This window comes from Helianthus annuus, chromosome 6 (genome assembly GCF_002127325.2).
Source record: "Helianthus annuus cultivar XRQ/B chromosome 6, HanXRQr2.0-SUNRISE, whole genome shotgun sequence".
Lineage (NCBI taxonomy): Eukaryota > Viridiplantae > Streptophyta > Magnoliopsida > Asterales > Asteraceae > Helianthus > Helianthus annuus.
The window spans coordinates 92,842,545-92,867,056 of record NC_035438.2 but is presented as its reverse complement, the minus strand read 5'-3'; the positions used below and the strand labels follow the sequence as shown (position 1 = coordinate 92,867,056).

Genomic DNA, 24,512 nt, shown 5'->3' with positions numbered 1-24,512 from the left:
CCATGTTTTCATATCATATACTTGCTATGTTCATTAGTACACTATTAGTACATGATTTCATTATGTTTTTGCTATGTATGTCCATTGTGTTCATACCTAGTACATCGTTTTACATGACATTTTATGCTACGTATGTTCATTTAGCGCATACTTAGTACATTGTTTTACATTATCTTTTTATGCTATGTATGTTCATCATACTTAGTACATTTTGTTTTTCATCACATGTTTATATTTTGGGTATGACATTTGGTTTGTTTAAGTGGGACAATATACATTCATTAACTTTGATCACGCCGCTCGTTAGTAGGTAATGGTACCATAGGAATTGACAACTCCCGTTCCTGACATCCTGGGTATGTTTGGATGGAAGGAATGACCGAATTCGATTTAAACATAAAAACCGATAGACCTTTAATTTGTTTAAAGGTTTATCACCACAGTCACAAGGCTTGGATGTATGCATTTTCACAATACCGCATAAATGTTTGTATTCAGTATAGCATGCATCTCCACAAAACATAACGTTGATTTAAACTGAGTTTTACTTCAATACTTTGTTTTGTGCATTTTCACCTATGGTTTAGTTGATACATATTTCACTCACCATAACTGACATTTTGTTTACACATGACATGATTGACATTGGCATAGACATTTTGACATTGTTACACACATTACATGATTTACACTTGACGTTAGACATGGATTTTCGCATAAACATCTTGACATTTGGTTAAACATAAACATGTTTACATTGGTGGTTTGTTTGGGTAAGTGATTTAAGTAACGAGGCGTGTGTAATATGATACAAACATGGTGGATACGCCGCTGGTACTTCCTATATATAAGTGTTTGTATGATATTACGCATCGCAGCGTTGTTTAAATCATTTCAGTTTAGCTATATAACATATTTTTCACAATACATTGTTTTACAAACAACTTGTTTTATACAACTTATTTTACTTGGTTATTCATTTAACCATACATTATTCTTTCAAAAATACATATCTACCATTGTTTTTCAAATGATTTACAAACAATACAATCAACAAGGTTCATGACTACATTTCATTAAACATTTTTCTAAAACCTAAGTCATGGATCCTATTTTGACAAAACCTATGTATCTCACAGGCATTTTTATGCTGACGTACCTATTTTCACATGTGTTTCAGGAGCAAATGCATAGGATGATCGTGATACACTAGGGTGGACTTGGGCCTTAGTGACAATAAAATGGATCTAGACTAGTTAAAACTTGTTATGTACTTTGTTTCTTTTTATTTTAAGACAATGTAACTTGTGGGTTCTCGTTTGAAACAATGTATTCCACCCTTGGGTGATGAATAAAATATTATTTAAATTACCTTGGTTGTGGAACAATAATTCTGTTACAACACTCCCCGACGTTTCCGCCACGATTTGATGTTTTACGTGGTCGGGGTGTGACAATGATGTACTATATAATGATGTTCTTGTGAATCGGATTTGTGTGATGATGTTAATCGGCTATTATAGCTTGTTTTCGGATTGGTTTACATGATGACTTAGGATCCAATGCATGTTAATCGGCTGTGGGGTAATTAGGTTCGGATGGTTAGTATGTTTTATCTTGGGTCATTGCTTGTTGGGTCAAGAAGATGATGATGATTATTATGATAATAGGGTTCATATGAATCTCATGATAACAACCCTTGTTTGATCGAATATTGGCTTGAATGGAAACTGTTAATTGATAATTGTAAAAACGGAAGTTATTTAGTTGGTCAAACGAATTGATTGAAAAATTGTAACTGATGTGCATGATTATTGGAATGATTTTTGGAATGTTTAAGCTAATAGCACAAGGCTCCTGGTCGCAAAAGATCAGATCGTACAAGATCTGATCTGATCGCACAAGGAGTCCAGTCGCACAAGGTGATCCAATCGCACAAGATGTCCCTAGTCGCACAAGGCTTATTGGATCGCACAAGCTGTTATGTTTGCTTAACTGTTGGGCCGGGTATACATGTTGGGTTGGGCTAATCCAAATCGCACAACCCAATCGGATTGCATAAGTCGACCGGATCGTACAAGCTATCCGGATCGCACAAGACCAATGTTTATTTGTTTGGGCCGTTGAATGTTGGACTGTTTATACTTATTATGGGCCGGGTACTATTGGGCTTCTAAGGGTGAATCGCACAAGGCAGTTAGACTTGTGCGAGCCCAATCCCTTGAATCGTACAAGAGAGATTATGTTATGTAATCATCTGTTAAGTGTTGCCATGATCTATATGTGCTCGTAACATGTTAACGTGTGTGAAACTTATGTGCATTACTTGAAACCAAAACCTGACTTGTTTGGTAACCCTGTTAGGACGTGGTTGACCACTCTTAGTTCAAGTAACCTTTCGTGTAATCTGCCGAGCAAACTAAGGTGAGTTCACACTCTTACCAAGGCATTGGGTTCCTAGGGTCGGGAATGGGTTTTGGAAGATTTCTTATACTTAAGGCATTATCGGGATTACGTACTTTAGGCCTCGGGAGAGGAAGGTTATTGATAAATACTGCTAGACTAGTGATACAAATACTTCTCTTTGCACACACGCTGGGAATGGCTGCGATAATAGAACTAATCTTCGCACACATGCCTAGAATGGCTGCGAACCATGCACTAAACTTCGCACACATGTCGGGTGGGCTGCGATACAAATATACCTAGTCTAGAATACTTGGGAAATTCCCACTAATCTTCGCACACATGCCTAGAGGGCTGCGATACAAAAGCATACGATACATGGATTACTAAACGAACATACGATTTACAATATGATTACTATAACTGAAAAAACACTGTGAACTCGCTCAACTAGTTGTTGACTCTCTGTTACATGCCTTGCAGGACCTTAGGTACTCATGGAGCTTGCACGGGAGGCGTGGTCGTTGTGGACATGGATCGTGGATGTTTTGCTAAACACTTATGACAGTTGAAAACTTAATAATTTCGTCGGATTTTTATACTATGCTTCCGCTACTTAAACTATGTTATTTGAACACCTTTCATATTGTGGGTTGATATACACTTACGTTTATTATTACTTATTATGTTCGATATGATTGGTGGCTTGATCCTGGTCATGTCACGCCTCCAAGCGGTGGTACTCCGCGGGTGGATTTTGGGGGTGTGACAGATTGGTATCAGAGCAATTGGTTATAGAGAACTTGGTTTTAATAAGGGGAAAACGTTTTTATTAAAACCAGACTATAACCAGAACAGTGCTCTCAACGATCCACAACGACGCTTCGCTCCACGTGCAAGACTCAACATTCTAGGTAATATGGTATACGTTTTATTGCCTACTTGCTAGATTACATAGAACTTTGCTCAGGGTATGCTTAGATACACATAACACTATTGCTTGAGAACCTTTATGTGCTTACTCTCCTCTGTCATCGCACTTTTCGCGAACCTCTCTCTCACTTATGTTACTTTTACTATGAAGATCATGTCTGGACGTATTAACATGACTCAAGCCCAGTTGACGGCTCTCATTAACTAACAAGTTGTTGCGGCACTTGCAGCCGCATAGGCAGGAGGTATATCCTGCAGTCATAACTCACACTAGGGTCTTTAGATCCTACACTTCTAGACCAACTCTTGTGTTTAACCTTGCCCTATTCTTATACACAATAGGTCAACACGCACAGCAACCTGTTTGCACTTTCAAGAACTTCATGGACTGTCGTCCTAGTACGTTTAGTGGCACTAAAGGAGCAGTGGGACTCCTCCATTGGTTTGAAAAGCTTGAGTCGGTGTTTGAAATGTGTGAATGCCCTGAGGCTCGCAGGGTGAAATACGCCACTGGTACTTTGGAAGGAATTGCGCTGACATGGTGGAACGCGCAAGTTCAGATTCTAGGGTTGGCAGCTGCTATCGCCACCCCTTGGAACGATTTTAAGGAACTGATCAAGCGAGAATACTACACGCGTGATGACATCCACAAGTTGGAAGTGGAGCTTTACCATCTGAAAATGACGGGATCGGAAATTGAGGCATATACGAAACGGTCAAACGAACTGGCCATCTTGTGTCCAACCATGGTGGACCCTCCAATCAAGCGCATTGAGTTGTACCTCAAGGGTCTAGCCTCAGAAATTCAGAGCCATGTGACATCGGCTAACCTCGACAATATCCAGGACATTCAGCGTCTTGCTCATCGCCTCACAGATCAGGCAGTGGAACAGAACAGGCTGCCTAAACGTATCAGCGCTACTGCTACCGCTACCACTTCTGCTACTCCCACTACTCCCAATGACAACAAGCGGAAATGGGATGGGGATTCCAACAAGGGCTCAGCTACCGTTCAGTCTCAAGCACAGCAGCAGCGCAAGAATAGTGATTACCAGAGCCCGGGTCAACAAACTTTTGGTGGGCAGGGGCAGGGTGGATATCGGGGAATTCACCCACTGTGTAACAGGTGCAACAGACACCACAGTGGTCAGTGCCGCAAGGGCCGCTGTCAGATATGTCTCAAGATAGGGCACGAAGCTAAAGATTGCAGGAGCTCATGACCTGCAAACCAGAACCATCAACAACCACCAGCTCCTCAAAACCAGCAGCAGCAACAGCGTGGCAATAGGGGATGCTTTCAGTGTGGTGCTGAAGGCCACTTCAAGCGGTATTGCCCCCAGTTGAACCAGAATCGCAACAACAACAACAATCAGGGCAATGGGAACAACGGTGGACACAATAATGGCAATGAAGCTAGGGGACGTGCATTTGTGCTGGGGCAGGGAGAAGCAAGGAATGATCCCAACGTAGTCATGGGTAAGTTTCTTCTCGACGACTTTTATGTTACTGTATTGTTTGATTCGGGTGCGGATACAAGTTATATGTCTTTGAAAGTTAGCCAAATGTTAAAACGTGCACCAACTCCCTTAAACACCAAACATGCCGTAGAGTTAGCTAACGGTAAAAGTCTAGAGGCCACACACATAGTTCAGGGTTGTAATCTTATCCTCGCTGGTCAGACTTTCTCGATCGATCTCATTCCCATAGTTTTGGGTAGTTTCGACATCGTCATTGGAATGGACTGGTTATCCCAACAGCACACAGAGATCCTATGTAAGGAGAAGATAGTACGTATTCCCCGTTCTGGTAAAGAACCTCTCGAAGTTCAAGGCGACAAGAGTGGTGCTGTGGTAGGCATCATCTCCTTTCTAAAGGCCCAGAAGTGTTTGCGAAAGGGTCACACTGCCATTCTGGCACTTGTTACCGATGCATCAGCAAAAGAAAAGAAATTGGAAGATATTCCAGTTGTACGCGACTTTCCTCAGGTGTTCCCTGAAGACTTACCTGGTTTACCGCCTCATCGCCAGGTCGAATTCCAGATTGAACTAGCTCCAGGAGCAGCACCCATAGCACGTGCACCGTATCGCTTAGCTCCATCAGAATTGGAAGAACTATCAACACAGCTACAAGAACTCTTGGATAAGGGATTTATACGACCTAGCTCTTCGCCTTGGGGAGCTCCAGTATTATTCGTGAAAAAGAAGGACGGTACCTTCAGGATGTGCATTGACTACCGTGAACTGAACAAGGTGACAGTGAAGAATCGCTATCCTTTTCCACGAATTGATGACTTATTCGACCAGTTGCAAGGGTCGAGCTACTACTCCAAGATAGACCTGAGGTCAGATTATCATTAGCTGAGAGTCCGGGACGAGGACGTCTCCAAAACCGCATTCAGAACCCGTTACGGCCACTACAAGTTTCTTGTCATGCCATTCGGGTTGACAAACGCACCGGCAGTCTTTATGGATCTTATGAACAGGGTGTGCAAACCTTACTTAGACAAGTTTGTGATTGTATTCATCGACGACATCCTGATCTATTCCAAGAGTCAGGAGGAACACGAGCAGCATTTGCGACTTATTTTGGAACTTCTTCGATCAGAACAGCTGTACGCCAAGTTTTCAAAATGCGACTTCTGGCTTCGTGAAGTCCACTTTCTAGGCCATGTGGTAAACAAGGATGGGATCCATGTTGATCCATCAAAGGTAGATTCGATAAGGAACTGGCCTGCACCGCGTACGCCAACGGAATACGCCAGTTCTTGGGTTTGACGGGTTATTACAGATGATTCATTAAAGATTTCTCAAAGATTGCACAGCCACTCACACTACTGACACAGAAGGGTGTCACCTACCGTTGGGGTAATACTCAGGAAACCGCTTTTCAACACTTGAAGGATAGACTTTGCAGTGCACCTATCCTCCCGTTGCCAGAGGGCACTGACGATTTTGTGGTCTATTGTGACGCATCGATACAGGGGCTTGGTTGTGTATTGATGCAACGGGATAAGGTTATTGCTTACGCTTCGCGCCAACTCAAGGTTCACGAACGGAACTACACGACGCACGATTTAGAGCTGGGAGCTGTTGTTTTCGCGCTTAAGATATGGCGACACTACCTGTACGGTACCAAGTGCACTATTTACACCGATCACAAGAGTCTAGAGCATATCTTCAAGCAGAAGGAATTGAACATGCGTCAACGTCGATGGGTTGAGTTACTTAACGGTTACGAATGCGCCATCAAGTACCATCCAGGCAAAGCCAACGTTGTGGCTGACGCTCTCAGTCGAAAAGACACCCTAACTAGACGCGTACGAGCACTACAGCTTACTATTCAGTCTGGTCTTCATGCACAGATACGAGATGCTCAGGTAGAAGCATTGAAACCAGTAAACGTCAGGGCTGAAGCCCTACGCGGCTCAAGGCAGCGATTAGAATAGAAGGAAGACGGTGCCTACTATGTAACGGGGCGTATTTGGGTCCCACTTTATGGCGGCTTACGCGAGCTTGTAATGGACGAAGCACATAAGTCTCGCTACTCGGTAAATCCAGGTTCGGATAAAATGTACCACGATCTCAGAACTACGTATTGGTGGCCTAGCATGAAGGCCCACATTGCAACTTACGTTGGCAAGTGTTTGACCTGTGCGAGAGTCAAAACAGAATATCAGAAACCATCAGGCCTACTTCAGCAACCCAAGATACCACAGTGGAAATGGGAGGAAATTTCCATGGATTTTGTTACTGGCCTACCTAGATCCCAGCGTGGGAATGATACTATTTGGGTGATCGTGGATCGACTCACTAAGTCTGCACACTTCCTGGCTATTAAGGAAACGGACAGGTTCTCCACTCTAGCAGACGTATATCTCAAGGAAGTTGTCTCAAGGCACGGGGTGCCAACCTCTATTATTTCGGATCGTGATGCACGATTTACTTCAGAGCTATGGCAAGCGATGCACAAATCTTTTGGCTCTCAATTAGACATGAGCACAGCTTACCACCCTCAGACGGATGGGCAGTCTGAACGCACGATTCAAACCCTAGAAGACATGCTTCGGGCATGTGTTATCGATTTCGGCAACAGCTGGGAAAAACATCTCCCTTTAGTGGAGTTTTCATACAATAACAGTTACCACACCAGCATACAAGCCGCTCCATTCGAGGCGTTATACGGGCGTAAATGCCGATCACCTCTCTGTTGGGCAGAGGTAGGGGATAGTCAAATCACAGGTCCAGAAATGGTAGTTGATGCTACTGAACGAATTGCACAGATACGGCAACGCATGGCGGCGGCTCGCGACCGTCAGAAAAGTTACGCTGATAAGCGCAGGAAACCACTCGAATTCCAGGTTGGGGATCGGGTGCTACTTAAAGTCTCACCCTGGAAAGGGGTAGTTCGTTTTGGCAAACGAGGCAAACTCAATCCGCGGTATGTCGGACCGTTCGAGATCATAGAAAGAATAGGCAAGGTGGCCTACAAACTAAACCTACCAGCAGAACTCGGTGCAGTTCACAACGTTTTCCACGTGTTGAATCTGAAGAAGTGTCTGTCAGATGAGACCCTCATAGTTCCTTTGAAGGAGCTCACTATCGATGAACAGTTGCGATTCGTCGAGGAACCAGTCGAAATCACGGACCGGGATGTTAAAGTCCTCAAGCACACCAGAATACCTCTTGTTCGAGTTCGTTGGAACTCCCGTCGTGGCCCAGAGTTCACTTGGGAACGAGAAGATCAAATAAAAGAAAAGTACCCCCAATTATTCGCAAACAGTACAACCACTACTGAGGCCGAAGCTACCACGGAATTTCGGGACGAAATTGCAGATCAACGGGGGGAGGATGTGACACCCCAGGAAAACCATGCAACTTAACTAGCTTCCTCAGTGAGTACGTACCAAATTTCGGGATGAAATTTCTTTTAAGTTAGGGATAATGTGACAACTCGTATTTCTGAACCTATCTTTGTACTTTGATGTAACGTTTGTGAACATGATACGACTATATGAACTTGAGTGATTAATTGAATGCTGTGATTATATGTTATGTGTATTGAATGTTTGTATTAAACGAGCCCAAACCGCACAACACTCACCCGATCGCACAAGCCCATTTGGGCTACACTCTTGTATTCGGATCTAATGGGCAGCCCAAGTGAGGGTTCGGCCCACTTCAATTGCACGCATAACACTAGGAGGTAGGGGTATACTCCTCATTAGTTGCAAACACTTTACACACAAACCCTAGTGATCTCTCTCTCTCCCTCACGAACCCGACGGCAGCCAAACATCCTCTTCATCGAAGATCTTTCCTTGTTTGGATCAATCCTTGTTCCTTCTCTAATCGGTTAGTGTTTCATGATAATTATTGTAAATGATGTTATGATTCCATGTTTTGATTAAACGATTAGGGTTGCATGTATGATGAACAATGATGTACTATATAATGATGTTCTTGTGAATCGGATTTGTGTGATGATGTTCATCGGCTATTATAGCTTGTTTTCGGATTGGTTTACATGATGACTTAGGATCCAATGCATGTTAATCGGCTGTGGGGTAATTGGGTTCGGATGGTTAGTATGTTTTATCTTGGGTTATTGCTTGTTGGGTCAAGAAGATGATGATGATGATTATTATTATGATAATAGGGTTCATATGAATCTCATGATAACAACCCTTGTTTGATCGAATATTGGCTTGAATGGAAACTGTTAATTGATAATTGTAAAAACGGAAGTTATTTAGTTGGTCAAACGAATTGATTGAAAAATTGTAACTGATGTGCATGATTATTGGAATGATTTTTGGAATGTTTAAACTAATCGCACAAGGCTCCTGGTCGCACAAGATCAGATCGTACAAAATCTGATTTGATCGCACAAGGAGTCCAGTCGCACAAGGTGATCCAATCGCACAAGATGTCCCCAGTCGCACAAGGCTTATTGGATCGCATAAGTTGTTATGTTTGCTTAACTGTTGGGCCGGGTATACATGTTGGGTTGGGCTAATCCCGATCGCACAACCCAATCGGATCGCACAAGTCGACCGGATCGTACAAGCTATCCGGATCGCACAAGACCAATGTTTATTTGTTTGGGCCGTTGCATGTTGGACTGTTTATACTTATTATGGGCCGGGTACTATTGGGCTTCTAAGGGTGAATCGCACAAGGCAGTTAGACTTGTGCGAGCCCAATCCCTTGAATCGTACAAGAGAGATTATGTTATGTAATCATCTGTTAAGTGTTGCCATGATCTATATGTGCTCGTAACATGTTAACGTGTGTGAAACTTATGTGCATTACTTGAAACCAAAACCTGACTTGTTTGGTAACCCTGTTAGGACGTGGTTGACCACTCTTAGTTCAAGTAACCTTTCGTGTAATCTGCCGAGCAAACTAAGGTGAGTTCACACTCTTACCAAGGCATGGGGTTCCCAGGGTCGGGAATGGGTTTTGGAAGATTTCTTATACTTAAGGCATTATCGGGATTACGTACTTTAGGCCTCGGGAGAGGAAGGTTATTGATAAATACTGCTAGACTAGTGATACAGATACTTCTCTTCGCACACACGCCGGGAATGGCTGCGATAATAGAACTAATCTTCGCACACATGCCTAGAATGGCTGCGAACCATGCGCTAAACTTCGCACACATGCCGGGTGGGCTGCGATACAAATATACCTAGTCTAGAATACTTGGGAAACTCCCAATAATTTTCGCACACATGCCTAGAGGGCTGCGATACAAAAGCATACGATACATGGATTACTAAACAAACATACGATTTACAATACGATTACTATAACTGAACAAACCACTGTGAACTTGCTCAACTAGTTGTTAACTCTCTGTTACATGCCTTGCAGGACCTTAGGTACTCATGGAGCTTGCACGGGAGGCGTGGTCGTTGTGGACATGGATCGTGGATGTTTTGCTAAACACTTATGACAGTTGAAAACTTAATAATTTCGTTGGATTTTTATACTATGTTATTTGAACACCTTTCATATTGTGGGTTGATATGCACTTACGTTTATTATTACTTATTATGTTCGATATAATTGGTGGCTTGATCCTGGTCATGTCACGCCTCCAAGCGGTGGTACTCCGCAGGTGGATTTTGGGGGTGTGACATACTACACATCTGTAATCGATTGAAACAATCGAAACTTTGGCGAGATTGAAAATCGAGGAATGGGACTTAATCGACAAGGTGCGGGTTTCACCCCTAACTTGACGATTTCGTACCCTAATGTGGTTGGTACTCGTCGGGTCAAAATAAAATTTTGATGCTTTGACGAGGGTCCACTAGAGTTGGAATTGGAAATTTACCATTAAGATGTGGATTTCACTCCTAGCTTAATGGTGTAATTTCGTGCAAAATGAGAATCAGCGGAATGAGAGTCGTTCACCAAATTGTGGGTTTCACGCCTATTTTGGTAAACTCGTCTCTTTTGTATAAAGAGTGTCTTCAAGTCTTCAAGTGTATTGTGTAAAATGTCTTAGGAAAGACATCATGTCTTAGGCATGCAATATTTCTAGTCAACCCTCTGTTTACGCAAAATGATATAATTCAACATGACCTCTCGTTCACGGGTGGTGCATTACTCCTATAGCGCTATACATGTTAAATGGAGGCTCATACAAAGCTAATGACTAAAGTATCACATAAGAATCACCCAAGTATAAGCATCAAAGTATAACAACATAGCATTCATGTATGAGGATTGTTTTCGTGCAAGTATAAAGATTAAAGTTTAAGTGTGATTCTATAATTTAACATGTTACACCCCAAAAGTGGTAAATATAAAAAGGGGGTTTGCGAGTATACTCACAGTTTGCGAGACAACTTCTCCAAACGCTTTGGACCGGACGGAGTGGCGGCCGTCGTGGCATATCACCGAGTATCTTCCAATTCTATCCTTGAGGGCTACGATTGTTTTGAGCGGAAGGGGATGTTATGTGCCGGCCATACCTTGTAAGCCCATGCAAGTGTCCAGAAGAAGGAAATGTTATGTGCCGCAGTGGCGAAGCTTGACCCGAATGACGGGGGGTCGAAAACGTATATACCCAAAAATTTCTATAGAATTGGGGGGTCGAAAATGTATATACCCAAAAATTTCTATACGAAAACTACATATATAACACTACTGAGCGAAAAGTTCGGGGGGTCACCCCCCCCCCCCCCCGGGCCTCTTCTATACTTCGCCCATATGTGCCGGACATAACTGGTCAGTTGTAATTGTAATTGAAGATGGTGTGTATTTTTTCCTTATTAATCGTTTAATCACAGACTTGATGAATTATTCAACGTATACAAACCCCATGGTATTTGTTGTCCATTGGGTTAAATGGGCGGCTGCCCTTTTTTTTTCATTTTTAGTTTTAATTTAATTAATGTTAGTATAATATAATACAATTATAATTGCTCCTTACAAAAATTATGATTTCGCTCTCAGTTCAAAATTACGTTTTTACCCTTAGTTCAAAATAAATTTATACTTTGTTCTCAGCTAAAAATTACAATTTCACCCTTAGTTCAAAACTATGATTTTTTTCCCCGTTCAAAACAAAATTTTGGTTTTGCCCCCCAGCTAAAAATTACGAATTTGCCCTCAGTTTAAAATTATGAGTTTGTCCTCTTTTAAAAACTTATGATTTTGCCCTCAGTTAAAATCTGGAGTCTTGCCATCGTTTTAATTTTTTGTTTTTCAAAACTATAGTAGTTTTTATTTTACTTGGTTTACTCAATCTAACTTTTTTGTCAAGCATGTGACACACGCTCATTGTTTATGACAATTTACTATTTTGCCCCCAGCTCAGGCTTGCCATCTTTTTTTTAGCAAAACTATGGCGGTGTTTTGGTTTAATTGGTTGAGTCGATATAATTTTTTGAGATCGTGTTATGAGTAGTATGTACAAGTAACTAAAATCCATACGTACATGTTATTAAACTAAGAAATATTCGACTTAGCGCCCCGCAACGCAGGCGGGGCATCCAACTAGTTAAGTATATTTAGAGATCAAATGAAAATTATGATGGAAAAGGTTGATGAGGATCATTTTAACACACCAATTACATATAAGATGGATGGGTTTGCTAGTGTTCTAGGATACAATCAACCTTTAGATGTTACTATCCGGTTCCGACAAGTATAAGAAATAAAGGACGTGGTTCATATAAACGAATTAAATCTAAAAAGAAACAAGAAATAAGCCGTGCAAGAAAGAGATCTTAATCATGTCATATTTGTGGCCAAAAAGTTCACGATAGGAGTTCAAAGACAAGAATCGACCCTTTGTAATACCCAATTATTTTACATGCATTTTACACATTACATTTTTTGCATGATTGATATATTAGAATTATGATAAATTGATTACACAACAAATGCGCCATTGTTATCAGTTTGGGGTTTTGTAAGATTTTTACTTGGTCAAACATGGTTGTTTAAATTTAATATCTTGACATTATTCCCTAACTATGAAACCAAACACATTATCCTGATTTCAAGTTTTTTCCATTATTACAAATTCTGGTAACCTGCTGATACCTTTTAAACAATCATAGCAATGTCGCTTATATCACATGTATCAATCAAAGCAATGTCGCTTATATGGGGTGCAAACGAGCCGAGCCCGAGCTCGACCAGGCACGAGCTCGAGCTCGTTTAACATATGAAAGCTCGAGCTCGAGCTTGGCTCGATTTAAGCTTCATTTCTAAAGCTCGAGTCTGGCTCGAAGGTAATTTTTCAAGCTCAAGCTTGGCTCGGGCTCGACTCTTTTAGTATTTATTAATTAATTTATATTAATTATAATTATTATTATACATATAATTTAGTTATTTTTTATATTTATATAAATGGTAATTATTATATAAATATATGTTATATATATTAATAAAAAAATATATAAACAGAAAGCTTGTTTAGGCTAGCGAGCCGGCTCGAGCTCGATAAGCGAAGCTCGGGCTCGGGCTCGGGCTCATTTAGTAAATGAGCTTGTTTTTAGCCTCAAGCTCGAGCTCGTTTAAGCTCGGCTCGTTCGAGCTTTTTTTTGAGCCGAGCTCGAGTAGCACGGCTCGTTTGCACCCTACATGTTTGATAATTCGCAACAACTTGAACGCAAGTTGCCATTTTCATTTTGTGTAATTTTAGATGTTGCCAAGATTGGAAAATGTGATGTGTTCCGTTTAAAAGAAAAAAAAAACTCAATAAATAAATAATGCATTAATAAGGAATGCCAAAACAAAATTACTACAATTATGATTTTTTAAATCGTTAGATAAAATGATTTAGGAGGTTGTATACTAGTTGTATGCACTTAATAGTAATGACCATAGTTATTAAAGGCGCGAGGCGCACTCGGAGCAATTTGTTGGGCCCGGGGCTTTATTTGCGCCTACGCGCTCGCTTTAATAACTATGACATGAACCATAGTTATTAAAGGCGCAAGGCGCAATCAGGGCGCTTTGTTGGGCCCGGGGCTTTATTTGCACCTAGGCGCGCCTGGGCGCTCACTTTAATAACTATGGTAATAGCGATATAAGCCTGGAATTAGGATGGAACAAGAGCAAGTATCTGAGTTTTAACTCTTCCCATGCACATTTCTATCTCTCTATATATTCCAAGGTTTTCAGGGCACTGTGGCTGTAATTTTGTGAAGGCCAAATCTAGCATCTCAACCACATCACCTGGCGGGTACTGTCGTTCACTACACATCTGCACAAAAACCATACAACACACTTAATATTCTCGGACTAAGATTTTAACTAACAAAAAACAATCCAAAATGGTTTGCTACTCACCTGTATCATGTGATATGTAGCAACACAAGAGACCATAAGGTCAGACAGGATTGTAGCCTCCGAATCACCACACAGCTTAGAATCCAATGCCTGTGAAGGGTCCGGGGTGTGCTTATATGTGACAACCCCATTAACTTGATCTAATGGTCTGAACGTTGATGACCCATATCCCGTTGGGTTTTTCCTTACACCTAGAGACTCAAAAACCGTTGCAACACTAGATGGAACACTTTGCTCCACCTTAATTTTAGACATTGCCTGACACATTCATCAAATTGCAATATAAAAAGTTTGTTTTTATATATATTTATAGGGGATGGTTCATTGGGGAACCGGGGAACCATGCATCTAACATGTTAAAAAGCAATTTTTGTTATAAACTTTTTCGGAGCTTTTGCATATAAATACATGTAAAAGCCTTTTTAAAGAAATCAAAAACTAAAAGTTTGAAAAAAAATTTAAAAAAGGTAACAAAGAAACTTTTTTACAAAAATGATTTTTTATTGGAATAGCTTCTACAGATCTTTATATGCAAAAGCTCCGAAAAAATTAAAAAATAATTTTTAGCATTTTAGATTATATTTTTAAGATATATTTAACATGTTAAATACAGTGTTCCCTGGTTCCCTATTTTTTTAGTGTTCCCCCACTGAACCATCACTATACATATATAGGGTAGGGTTCATGCGAGAACTAGCATTTAGGTAGAGAACCCGAGAACTAGTGTGAACAACCAAACAATAATTAATAAATAAATAAAAAACAAACAATGAACCTTTAAAAAATGTGTTTTTTATGCTTTTTTAGGTAGTTTTGTTTGTGTTCACACTAGTTCTCTGGTTCTCGACCTAAATGTTAGTTCCTAACGGATCCTCACCCTATATATATACACATGCAGACAGAGAGAGAGAGAGGGAGAGGATTTCAGAGTTTTGATTACCTGCATGGCAGAATGTACAAGTTTATGCGCTTCAAGTCTTGAACTATTCACAGTTTCAACAACATTAGATGCCAACTGATTACTGGATTGGAGCTTCTGCGATGGAGGAAAATGGTTTACTGGGTACGTGTTACGTTGCCTCAAATTAAGAAGAGTGGAAGTAACCTGAGATGACAACATTTCTACATTTCATTACTGAAGAAAAAAATAAACAACAGAATTTGTTCAAAGTCAGAAACATGCCTGCTCACTTGCTTCCTTTAGCTGCACAAGTAGCATTGCGTATTCCTTTCTGAAGCTTTCAGATACCTTCATCTCCGTTCCTGTCTCGTTTTTGTGACGCATCAAGCCATCGTTTACAAGCTTAAGCTCCGTCAGTATCGCCTCCTACAATTCAAGTAAATAACTTTCAGTTATGCGTCACTCACTCTAAGTAAATAACTTTCACTCGCTCACTAACTCGGCCGTTCGCTCGCTCGCTCACACTCACGCACATATATATAGGGTAGAGAAACACCTGGTAAGCTATATATATTATGGACCACACATTTTCTCTAAGCCAAAAACAAATTACATTTAATTGCACATTTTTAAGAGTTTTTTTTAGAATATATACATATATGTATATTGTCAATTCTTAAACTATACATATGTCATATGTGTATAGTACGAAACATATATGTACAATACTTATTTTTCAACTTTAAACACGTATTTTACACATATGTACACTAGAAAAAACATATTTAGAACCATAACCTCCCTTTATTTACATATATGTACAATCATTTATACATTTTGTATATATATGTACATTATCAAACTTAGATGTACAATACTTATGTTTTAATTTTAAACATGTATATACATATATGTATATATATAACAGACATATCACCTTTTTATCTAGAGCACGGGTAAGCTCAGAAAGGGCACGTATATCAGATTCTCTTGACTGGATTTGAGAAACTTGAGTAGCATAAGCTGCATGCTGTGAAACGACAGGGGCACTAGACCCATTATCTCCCTGTAGAAACATTAAGTAACCGTTTTAGCCTTCAACACAAATTCATACATGTACTAACTTTCAAGTAAAATTTACAGACCAGTCGATGATTCATCATGGTTATGGTGGGACTCTGTTCACTTGAAGTATGTAACATCAATGATCCATTAACTAATTGTTGCAACCTTGGCTCTCTAGAGTTCATACAAAATCTCCTGTTCTCTCTCCTCAGAGCTTCGGGCATGTTATCCAACAGGTTTAATGGCATACAATCAATATCCTTGACAAATGCAACCCCTAATTCTGGACGATCGAACTGTATCCTGCACCTATCATGATCAACGATTAACACACTTCCATCATGAACTTCTCTTGATTCCGGATGAAGGGAAACCACTCGTTGCCCAACTGCCAACGGGCGGGCCAAGTCTGTCGGTAAACCGTCTCTGGTACCACTTCGAAGCTCAGTGTAATGTTTTCTAACCGACTCGCGATATTGCCAAAGTTTTTCCCTTTCTTCAAGTAAGAAACTTCTTGAGAACCTCCGCGGCTTCCCCAAAGAGCTGAAATGTAAACAACATCAAAATATCTCGATTGCCAACGTAACCTAAACAAAAGAGTACAATGCCTTTTGTTCCTGAGGTTTGGCCAGTACTGCGACTTTAGTCCAAAGGTTTGTTTTTCCGCATCCGGATCCAAAAGTTTTGAAATTTTGCCATTTTCATCAGGCTCGTTAACTCCATCCATTCTTCTCCGTTAAGGCGGGGGTATTTTCGCCTTTTTTTAACTTAAGGGTATTTTCGTCTTTTTGGAATACTTGTACGTTGTGATAGATGCTTGTACATAAAGTGAAAAAGACCGAATTGCCCTTTAAGTTAACAAAAAAGATGGAAATACCCTAACTTAACAGAGAAAAATGGAGGGAGTTAACGAGCCGGATGAAAATTGCAAGATTTCAAACCTTTTGGATCCAAATGCGGAAAAAAAAAACCTTTGGGCGAAAGTCACAAAACCTTAGGGACGAAAATGGCATTTTACTCTAAACAAGATTAAAAGATTATGTACCTTCTTATGACACCCCACTCAACCTTTGTTAGTCTCGGAATGTGCCCTAACCCAACATGATCTAAGTACTCTACAAATTCCTGTTTAGCAAACCATGGGAAATCAATTGCACTATAAAACCACTCGTAGGTGGCCCATTTACGTACCGTACAGGATGAGAGGTAACCAAAAGCCTTATCCTGCAAAACCTTATTAGGTTGCTCTTTTGAATTAACCTTTGTCAAGTTCATGTTCCTATCCACATGGTTTGCTATTCTATTTGGATTCGTTTTGCGTTTATTTTGTCGTTTGAAAGGCAAGTCCACCCCATCACAAGTGGGAAGCAGTGCCGTTGATATTGCTGACTCAGCAGCTCCTGTCCTTGATGTATTACTATTTGAAGAAGAATACTCCACAAGTTTTGTAGATTTGCATATCTTTGAAGGTGCATAATCTTCATTGGCACCTGTGACTTTATTTGCACAGTTTTGTTCTTCATTGGAAAGGACCTAAATATGGTGCGAAAAAAAAAAACTATCATGAAACATGATGGTTTGCTAAACAGCCGCAGATGCAAGGTACATGTAGTTATCTGTAATATAAAGTGGAAGATGATTTTTCTAACTTACCTCAAAGGATTTGTTTTTTCTTTTTGATGATTTATTAGTAGACCAGTCTAGCTGCTTTCCTGTAGCTAAAGCCTTATAATCAACTTTTGATTCTCTTCCCGGTTTGGGTTTCTCTGTGTCAGGCGGCACTTTGATTTTGTGTCTCTGATGAGCAGTAGAGCCAATTGGTGGCTTATCCTCTTTCAAAACAGGTAACTCTACATATAAGAGAATGCAACTGTTTACATTATGATTTATTTAAAAAATATATATATATATAAACTTAAATACTTACTATTTAAAATATTAAATTAATTATACTTATTGAACTTAGACTACTTATTTAAAAAACAAAAAAAAAAAAACTATATTTATGTGCCTTCGATTTTATATGTACTTAACTATTTAGCAAACTAAGTAATTGTAAGACTCAGTTAAAGTAACCACGAATGCAAAATAAAAGGTTAAATTTGACATTCAAGATTGGACTCATTTTTTAAATATCTCAATGAGATTGTTTTAACGTAAGATTTACTTACAATATACTAAATATATATTAGAACAAAGTCATTGAGATATTTTTAAATCGTGTCCAATGTTGAATGTCAAATATTAAACACTCATACAAATCACTCAAAATATGACAATATTAATAAAGACACTTTTTAAAGAGTTAAAACGAAACTTATAGAAAGTTGTTTATACATTTGAGATGATCTCAAAGAAGAAAAACCTATAAGCATTATATGGTTTACCAGATTGTATCATCAGTGACAAGTCAGCCAACGTTTGCAGTGCATCCAAGCCAGAACTTTCATCTGCACAAATGATAGAAGAAGCGTAAAGACTACAACCTAATCCTAGTATGAACACAATAACTAAAATATATGATTGTTTGTAATTATCTTTTACATTAAAGAAAGTAAATGAAATATATTAACCATATGTACCTCTAAAGAAAAGCTTTTTGTTCCTATTTCGTTTACCCTGTGATGAGGATTGCTCGATATTTTCATCTGCAACCTCAATACCAAGAGCAAGTCCTTGTCCTGTACCACTACATGCTTCCCCACAGTCATCAAATTCATTATCATCTTTCTGAAGATAAAACTTTCTCCCTTTATGGTAAATTTCTTCACGTTCAACGTTTTCAGCTCCTCCACTTCCTGAACTGCCCTCAAAACCATCTTCATCGATTAAGCTACCATGAAGTTTTGTCCTCAACGTGTCCAACTGCAAATGCAATGTCATATGTAAAGAAAGTACAATATAACCTCAATAAATGGATAACACCAAATGAACAATTTTATCCGGTCCTCAAACCTTTCATCCTTATGGATGGTCCTGTGATTTACCAAAAATTTTGGATTTGGTCCCTAACTTTCCAAAAATACACGGATGGTCCTGTGGTTTGCAAATTTACAAGGCATTTAGTCCCCAACCATCAAATCTAAATGTTTTAGCATGTCCAAGTTAGAGACTAAATGCGTTACAAAGTGCAAACCACAGGGACCATCCATGTACTTATGGAAAGGCTGGGAACTAAATGCGTTACAAAGTGCAAACCACTGGGACCATCTGTGTACTTTTGAAAAGCTAGGGACCAAATCCAAAAATTTGGTAAACCACAGGGACCATTCGTGTGCTTTACTCTATCAATAAACATATAACCTTGCTAAATGAACTCTTTTCTGTTTCTGAGGGTATTCGTTTATCAAGGTAATATTGTATCTAACAGAAGAAATGTTTTAGGAGTAAATAAGAAAAGAAGTAATCAAATTATTACGTTTTTTTGCCTGCCCTTCAAAGGAGTGGTTTTTACGTGATGTGGTGATCGAGAAACTTTTGGGGAGCCTCCTCTTTGTAAAGCCTCTGTTAACGCCAAGGCAGCACCATGCGCCACATCATCTCTTCTTGATAAGTGATTTATAGGGATCCGAGGTGTCCTTTTCCGAACAGTACATCCTACATTAATTTAAAACTATCAGAGGTTGATTTCATGCAAATTACAATTCGACAATCATAGTATGACTGAAAAGTTTACCATCGGATTCCCTTCTCTTCAGTTGAGGCAAAGAACTATCCCTTGAACGAACTAGCCTAAATTTCAACTGATCTTCGGCCCGCTCATTTTGCTGAAGCGGTTGGTGCATACGTTTTTTAGGCTTGCGAGCTAATTTAGAGAAATCATTGATCTCTTGATCATTATCACTTCCTTCCTGTCAACATACTACATTAGTTGAAAGCATTCCATCACTTGTATTACAGCATACAAGATCAACTATTCATTGATACGATAAAAAGGGTGTCTTTTCTCGCCATAGAAGTAACATAATCAGTAAAACAGGATCATCATCATCATACTCGGTAAATCCCACCAATAGCAAAGCTAAGGTAGGGTCTGAGGAGGGTAAGATGTAGACAGCCTTACCTCTACCCCATAGGAATAGGGAGGCTGCTTCCAGTGAGACCCCCGGCTCGATAGTAGTTTTGCATCAAGCCTTGGACATAAGGCACATAACACTCACAATTAAGACAAAGGATATAAAAACATATATTAAAAACACTCAGCAATTAACACTCAGTAAAACCAAATATAAAAACATATATTAAAACTTAAAAGGATAGTACTGCCTATTGAAGGACCCTAATATCTTACATAAATAATTCAGAAGTACATTGGAAACTGCTGAAATGTATGTCATCAGCCATTTGAAAAGAGTAACATTAGTTATGCAGAAGGGGGAAGAGTTTATAACTTATATATAACAATGAAGGCAATCATCTGAATGGAGGATTTAGTGAACATTTATAAGATAATGTACAACACAACAAAAAGAAAAACATTAATGATTGTGTTAATAGCATTCTATGCATAAGCGTTGTATTTAAACAATCAGATAGTGTAGACACAAGCAACAGAACAATATAAAGAAGGTATCAATATGATCTCACCATGGCATTATAATGATCAGACACCATTGCAACGAACCCAACCACAGATGCAGTTCCCTCCGGCAGAGATAAATATGCCTGCAAATCAGAAGCATCACATGTTTAATCTTGAAGCATGGAAGATGCTATTGCATCAAAAGGTAGGTCTTTAAGCCCAAAAGCTACCAATAAGATGACAATCAAATAAATTTTCAACTGAAACATCAAAATTATATTTCACAGATAAACAGATCTCAGTGCGAGTCTGGCAATAGGCATTCATGGCCGAATATTGACTCCTTGAAACATCAATAGCCGAATATATTGACTCCTTAATATACTACTTACTAATATTAGGTAATTTGATTCATTTAAAGTCAGAACACTCGCATATACCTATGAAAATTCTATATTTAAAGTTTGTGTAATCGCTTATGCCCCTTTTTATGTGGCATGACAAAATTCCTTGCTGAATATTTTAATTAGAGGTAGGAGTTTCAAACCGGTTACCTATAAATGGGTCAAAAGGGCTAAGATCATCATCATACTCAGTAAAATCCCACCAATAGCAAAGCTAAGGTAGGGTCTGAGGAGGGTAAGATGTAGACCGCCTTACCTCTACCCCGTAGGAATAGAGAGGCTGCTTCCAATGAGACCCCCCGGCTCGATAGTAGTTTTGCATCAAGCCTTGGACATAAGGCACATAACACTCGGCAATTAAGCCAAAGGCCAATTAGTGCACGTACTCCCTTGTCTTTCGGCTATCAGCGTCACCATATGATGCATGATTAACCATCCCCCTCTTTTAACATTATTTTCAAGAAATTAGTAAAATAACGTTAAAATTAGTGTGCACTTTCACTTTTGCCCCCCCCCCCCGGAGCGCCCACACATACATACATTATATGTGCATACCGCAAGGGCTAAGATAAAGGATTTAACTAGAAAAGAAATGTGCCATAGGATTGAAAGTCATCCAAAGGGCATTCACTTGCATTAGACCGTCCGTAGCGACCGTTTTGTTTTCAAAAAAAGCCCCCAAACACGCCAGAAAACGCCGATTCCCCACCCCCCCCCCCATGGCGTGATTTGGCTTTTTTTCAAAAAAAAAAAACCAAAGCGTGTTTTGAATCACGCCGAAATGGAAAATTGTTGGCCAATCACATGCATCCCTCTTTTTCTTGGCCAATCCCCTTTTTTGGTTAGTTTTTTTTATTAAATTCTTTACACCGCTTTTTAACATAACACCCACATCCCCACTACACCCATTTTAGAAAAACGCCCAATAATGTCCCTTGCTAGTCAGACTGCCACATGGCGGAAAACGCCCAAGGGTGGGGGCATTATTCACCCTTACCACTACGCATGGTCTTAAAAATTGTTGCTTATCCTATAGAATGATAGATGATTGTCATTAAAAAAATTTAGACAAATTTACATAATTATTAATTACCCTATTCATTGTGTAGAGAGCCTCGACCATTTCAGAGTTCCTGGTACGCACCATGGCAGCCACCTAATTTTTTTGTGTAAAAAAGCATACATTAGCTAATCAGATTCTAATGTAAAACATAAATAGCGACAAAGATGACAGTTCCATCTTAAACACATTAAGAAACATGTAAGTAATGTCACCAGCTCATATTTCCTTTTTGTAAAAGCAGCTATGTAGCACATAGCCTGAAATGTGTCTGAAAGAGTAGTTGTTTAACCACAAAGAAGAAGACAAAGAAAGCACAAACCTTCTTCCAGTCTTTTCCACACTTCCTATAAGCTTTATAGAAGCGCTCAACCTCCTCATCAGTCCATGGAGATCCTAACATGTCAGAAAGCTTCCTCTTCTGCACAAAATACTTTAGTATCAGATATGGTCACTTAATTGAAGATTTGTATATTACTTATATCAGTAAAAGAATACCTAAATTTGTCTAAGGGGTTTCACCAGCACGCGATTTTATTAACCATTTTACATGAAAGTACGAGTTTTCAATTTGGTAATATAACAAGTAACAATAACCTTGGTTTTAAGATGCGTGTAGCGATCTGATGCGCTTTGATCCCAAAATCCGGTGCGTGATGCGGTAAGCGCACGCATCACGTATGCAAGGTGTTCTTTATTCAATAATACTAAAAATATATATATATAGCTAAAATTTTAACTTGTGAACCTTTAAAGACTAAAATATAATATATTCTCATCATCTATAGTCAGATTTGTTCAATTAAAGATCTAATTTGTTCAAATACCGGTCAACTGCATAAGGCGCCACATTAGACCACCTCATGTGATGCGCACATCATGGAACCGCAACACGCCATGTGATCTCATCATTGCATCATGTGATGCGCGCATTATGCGCTCCTGATGTGCGCATTTTAAAACCAAGACAATAACTATAACCATTTACTGCGGTTTTATTAACCACACGATCAAAACATCCCTCAGGCAAACAAACAGAGTTCCATAAGAAGTATGTACGTATGCAGCTGTTAAAAACCAACCATCGCTGAGAGCTTAAAGCAACCACAACCTTTTGTAGTGCGGATATTTAAACGTTTAATATCCAAAGTCCAATAACAATATATAAACACTTCATTCAATTTCAAAACCACCAGTTCATATACCAATGTCTAATAAAGTAACAGAAACAATTCATATAAAAAACATAACATCTATAACGTATACAGTATACTCGCCTGCCGTCCGGATTTGCTAGCAACACTTTTACCCGGAGAAACCTCGACATAATCCGCATACCGCTTATTCACACTTCTAGACTTTCTCGTTGAAGCCATAACTAACTTCAATCTATCTGAAACACATCATGAGAAACTAAACAAATCATACAATACAACACAACAAATCAAGTAAAATAAACACAAAAACAATATACAAATCTGAATTCATGTGGAAGCATAACTATAATTCGAAAAATTAATGAACAAAAACAACAATTATCAAACGATACATTGCAAAATCATACAAGATAATGATAAATTGATAATGTCGGCTGTTAGTAAGATTGCAGCTCTGAAACTCGGTTATGGCGACTGAGTCGACTCGGTCAGTGAAACCGAGTTGGTGAAGTTAGGGTTTGTTGCAGTGGAGAAGATGAAGATTGAAGAATTAGGGTTTTGTGAATGAATTTTAGGTTCGTGAATCGAGATGAAAACCCAATTGGATCTGTGGTGTTGTTGCGTGTTGTTTTTTTTTTTTTTTTTTTTTTTTTTTTTTTTTTTTTTTTTGCGTTTGAAATTGAATCTTTGGGGTAACAACGGACTTTTCAATCTTCTTGGCTTTATATATCTTTGAAATTTTGTGTTTTTAAAATGCTCTTTCAAAATATCTTTTAAGGCATAAACTGCCCCTAGATTCTTAGAAGAACTGCACTTTCGGTCGTAAGACACATTAAAGAGGTTGAATGTAGACTAATAGATACTTTTAACTTGTTAATGTTTATAGTTATTTCTTGTTCTTGATATAGTTAAGAGCTACATAAATGAAGGGTGCTCAGGGCGTGACACCTCATCTCCCCTATTTGAACGTGCCGAACCCACATCCACTTGTGTCGGTGTTTCCGTGAACTCGTGCAAGCCAAATCCCTCTGTGCCATTTTCATATAACTCAACTCTACTTACGTGTTTAGCTATGCATACCCAGCCCCTACCTTTTGGCTCTACCGACGAACAACTCTACTTACGCGTTTCAGCTATGCATACCCAGCCCCTACCTGTTGGCTCTACCGATGAACCCACTATACTCGATAGGGGTACCCGCTTGGTGCCCCAAGTACCCTAATAACCTTGAATACACAAAGATATAT

The 24,512-nt window shown here is 39.3% G+C and overlaps 1 protein-coding gene across 2 annotated transcripts; it reads right to left on the bottom strand.

The window, feature by feature from the left end:
• Positions 1 to 13,555: 13,555 nt before the first annotated feature.
• Positions 13,556 to 23,958, bottom strand: LOC110937265 (protein ALWAYS EARLY 3). Of its 2 annotated transcripts, none has more exons than XM_022179659.2 (17): positions 23,673 to 23,958; positions 23,386 to 23,501; positions 22,431 to 22,529; positions 22,142 to 22,204; positions 20,710 to 20,787; positions 19,799 to 19,973; positions 19,541 to 19,719; positions 18,705 to 18,987; positions 18,510 to 18,572; positions 17,776 to 17,972; positions 17,168 to 17,655; positions 16,203 to 16,665; positions 15,995 to 16,123; positions 15,340 to 15,483; positions 15,097 to 15,261; positions 14,157 to 14,414; positions 13,556 to 14,070 (listed from the first exon to the last, which is right to left on the bottom strand). In XM_022179659.2, the coding sequence occupies exons 2-17, from the start codon at positions 23,482 to 23,484 to the stop codon at positions 13,906 to 13,908; spliced, it is 3,048 nt and encodes a 1,015-aa protein (XP_022035351.1). In that variant the 5' UTR covers positions 23,485 to 23,501; positions 23,673 to 23,958; the 3' UTR covers positions 13,556 to 13,905. The 2 variants fall into 2 exon arrangements, with proteins under 2 accessions (XP_022035351.1, XP_035830494.1); XM_035974601.1 differs by having other exon boundaries at positions 13,587 to 14,070; positions 23,386 to 23,497; positions 23,673 to 23,942.
• Positions 23,959 to 24,512: the final 554 nt, after the last annotated feature.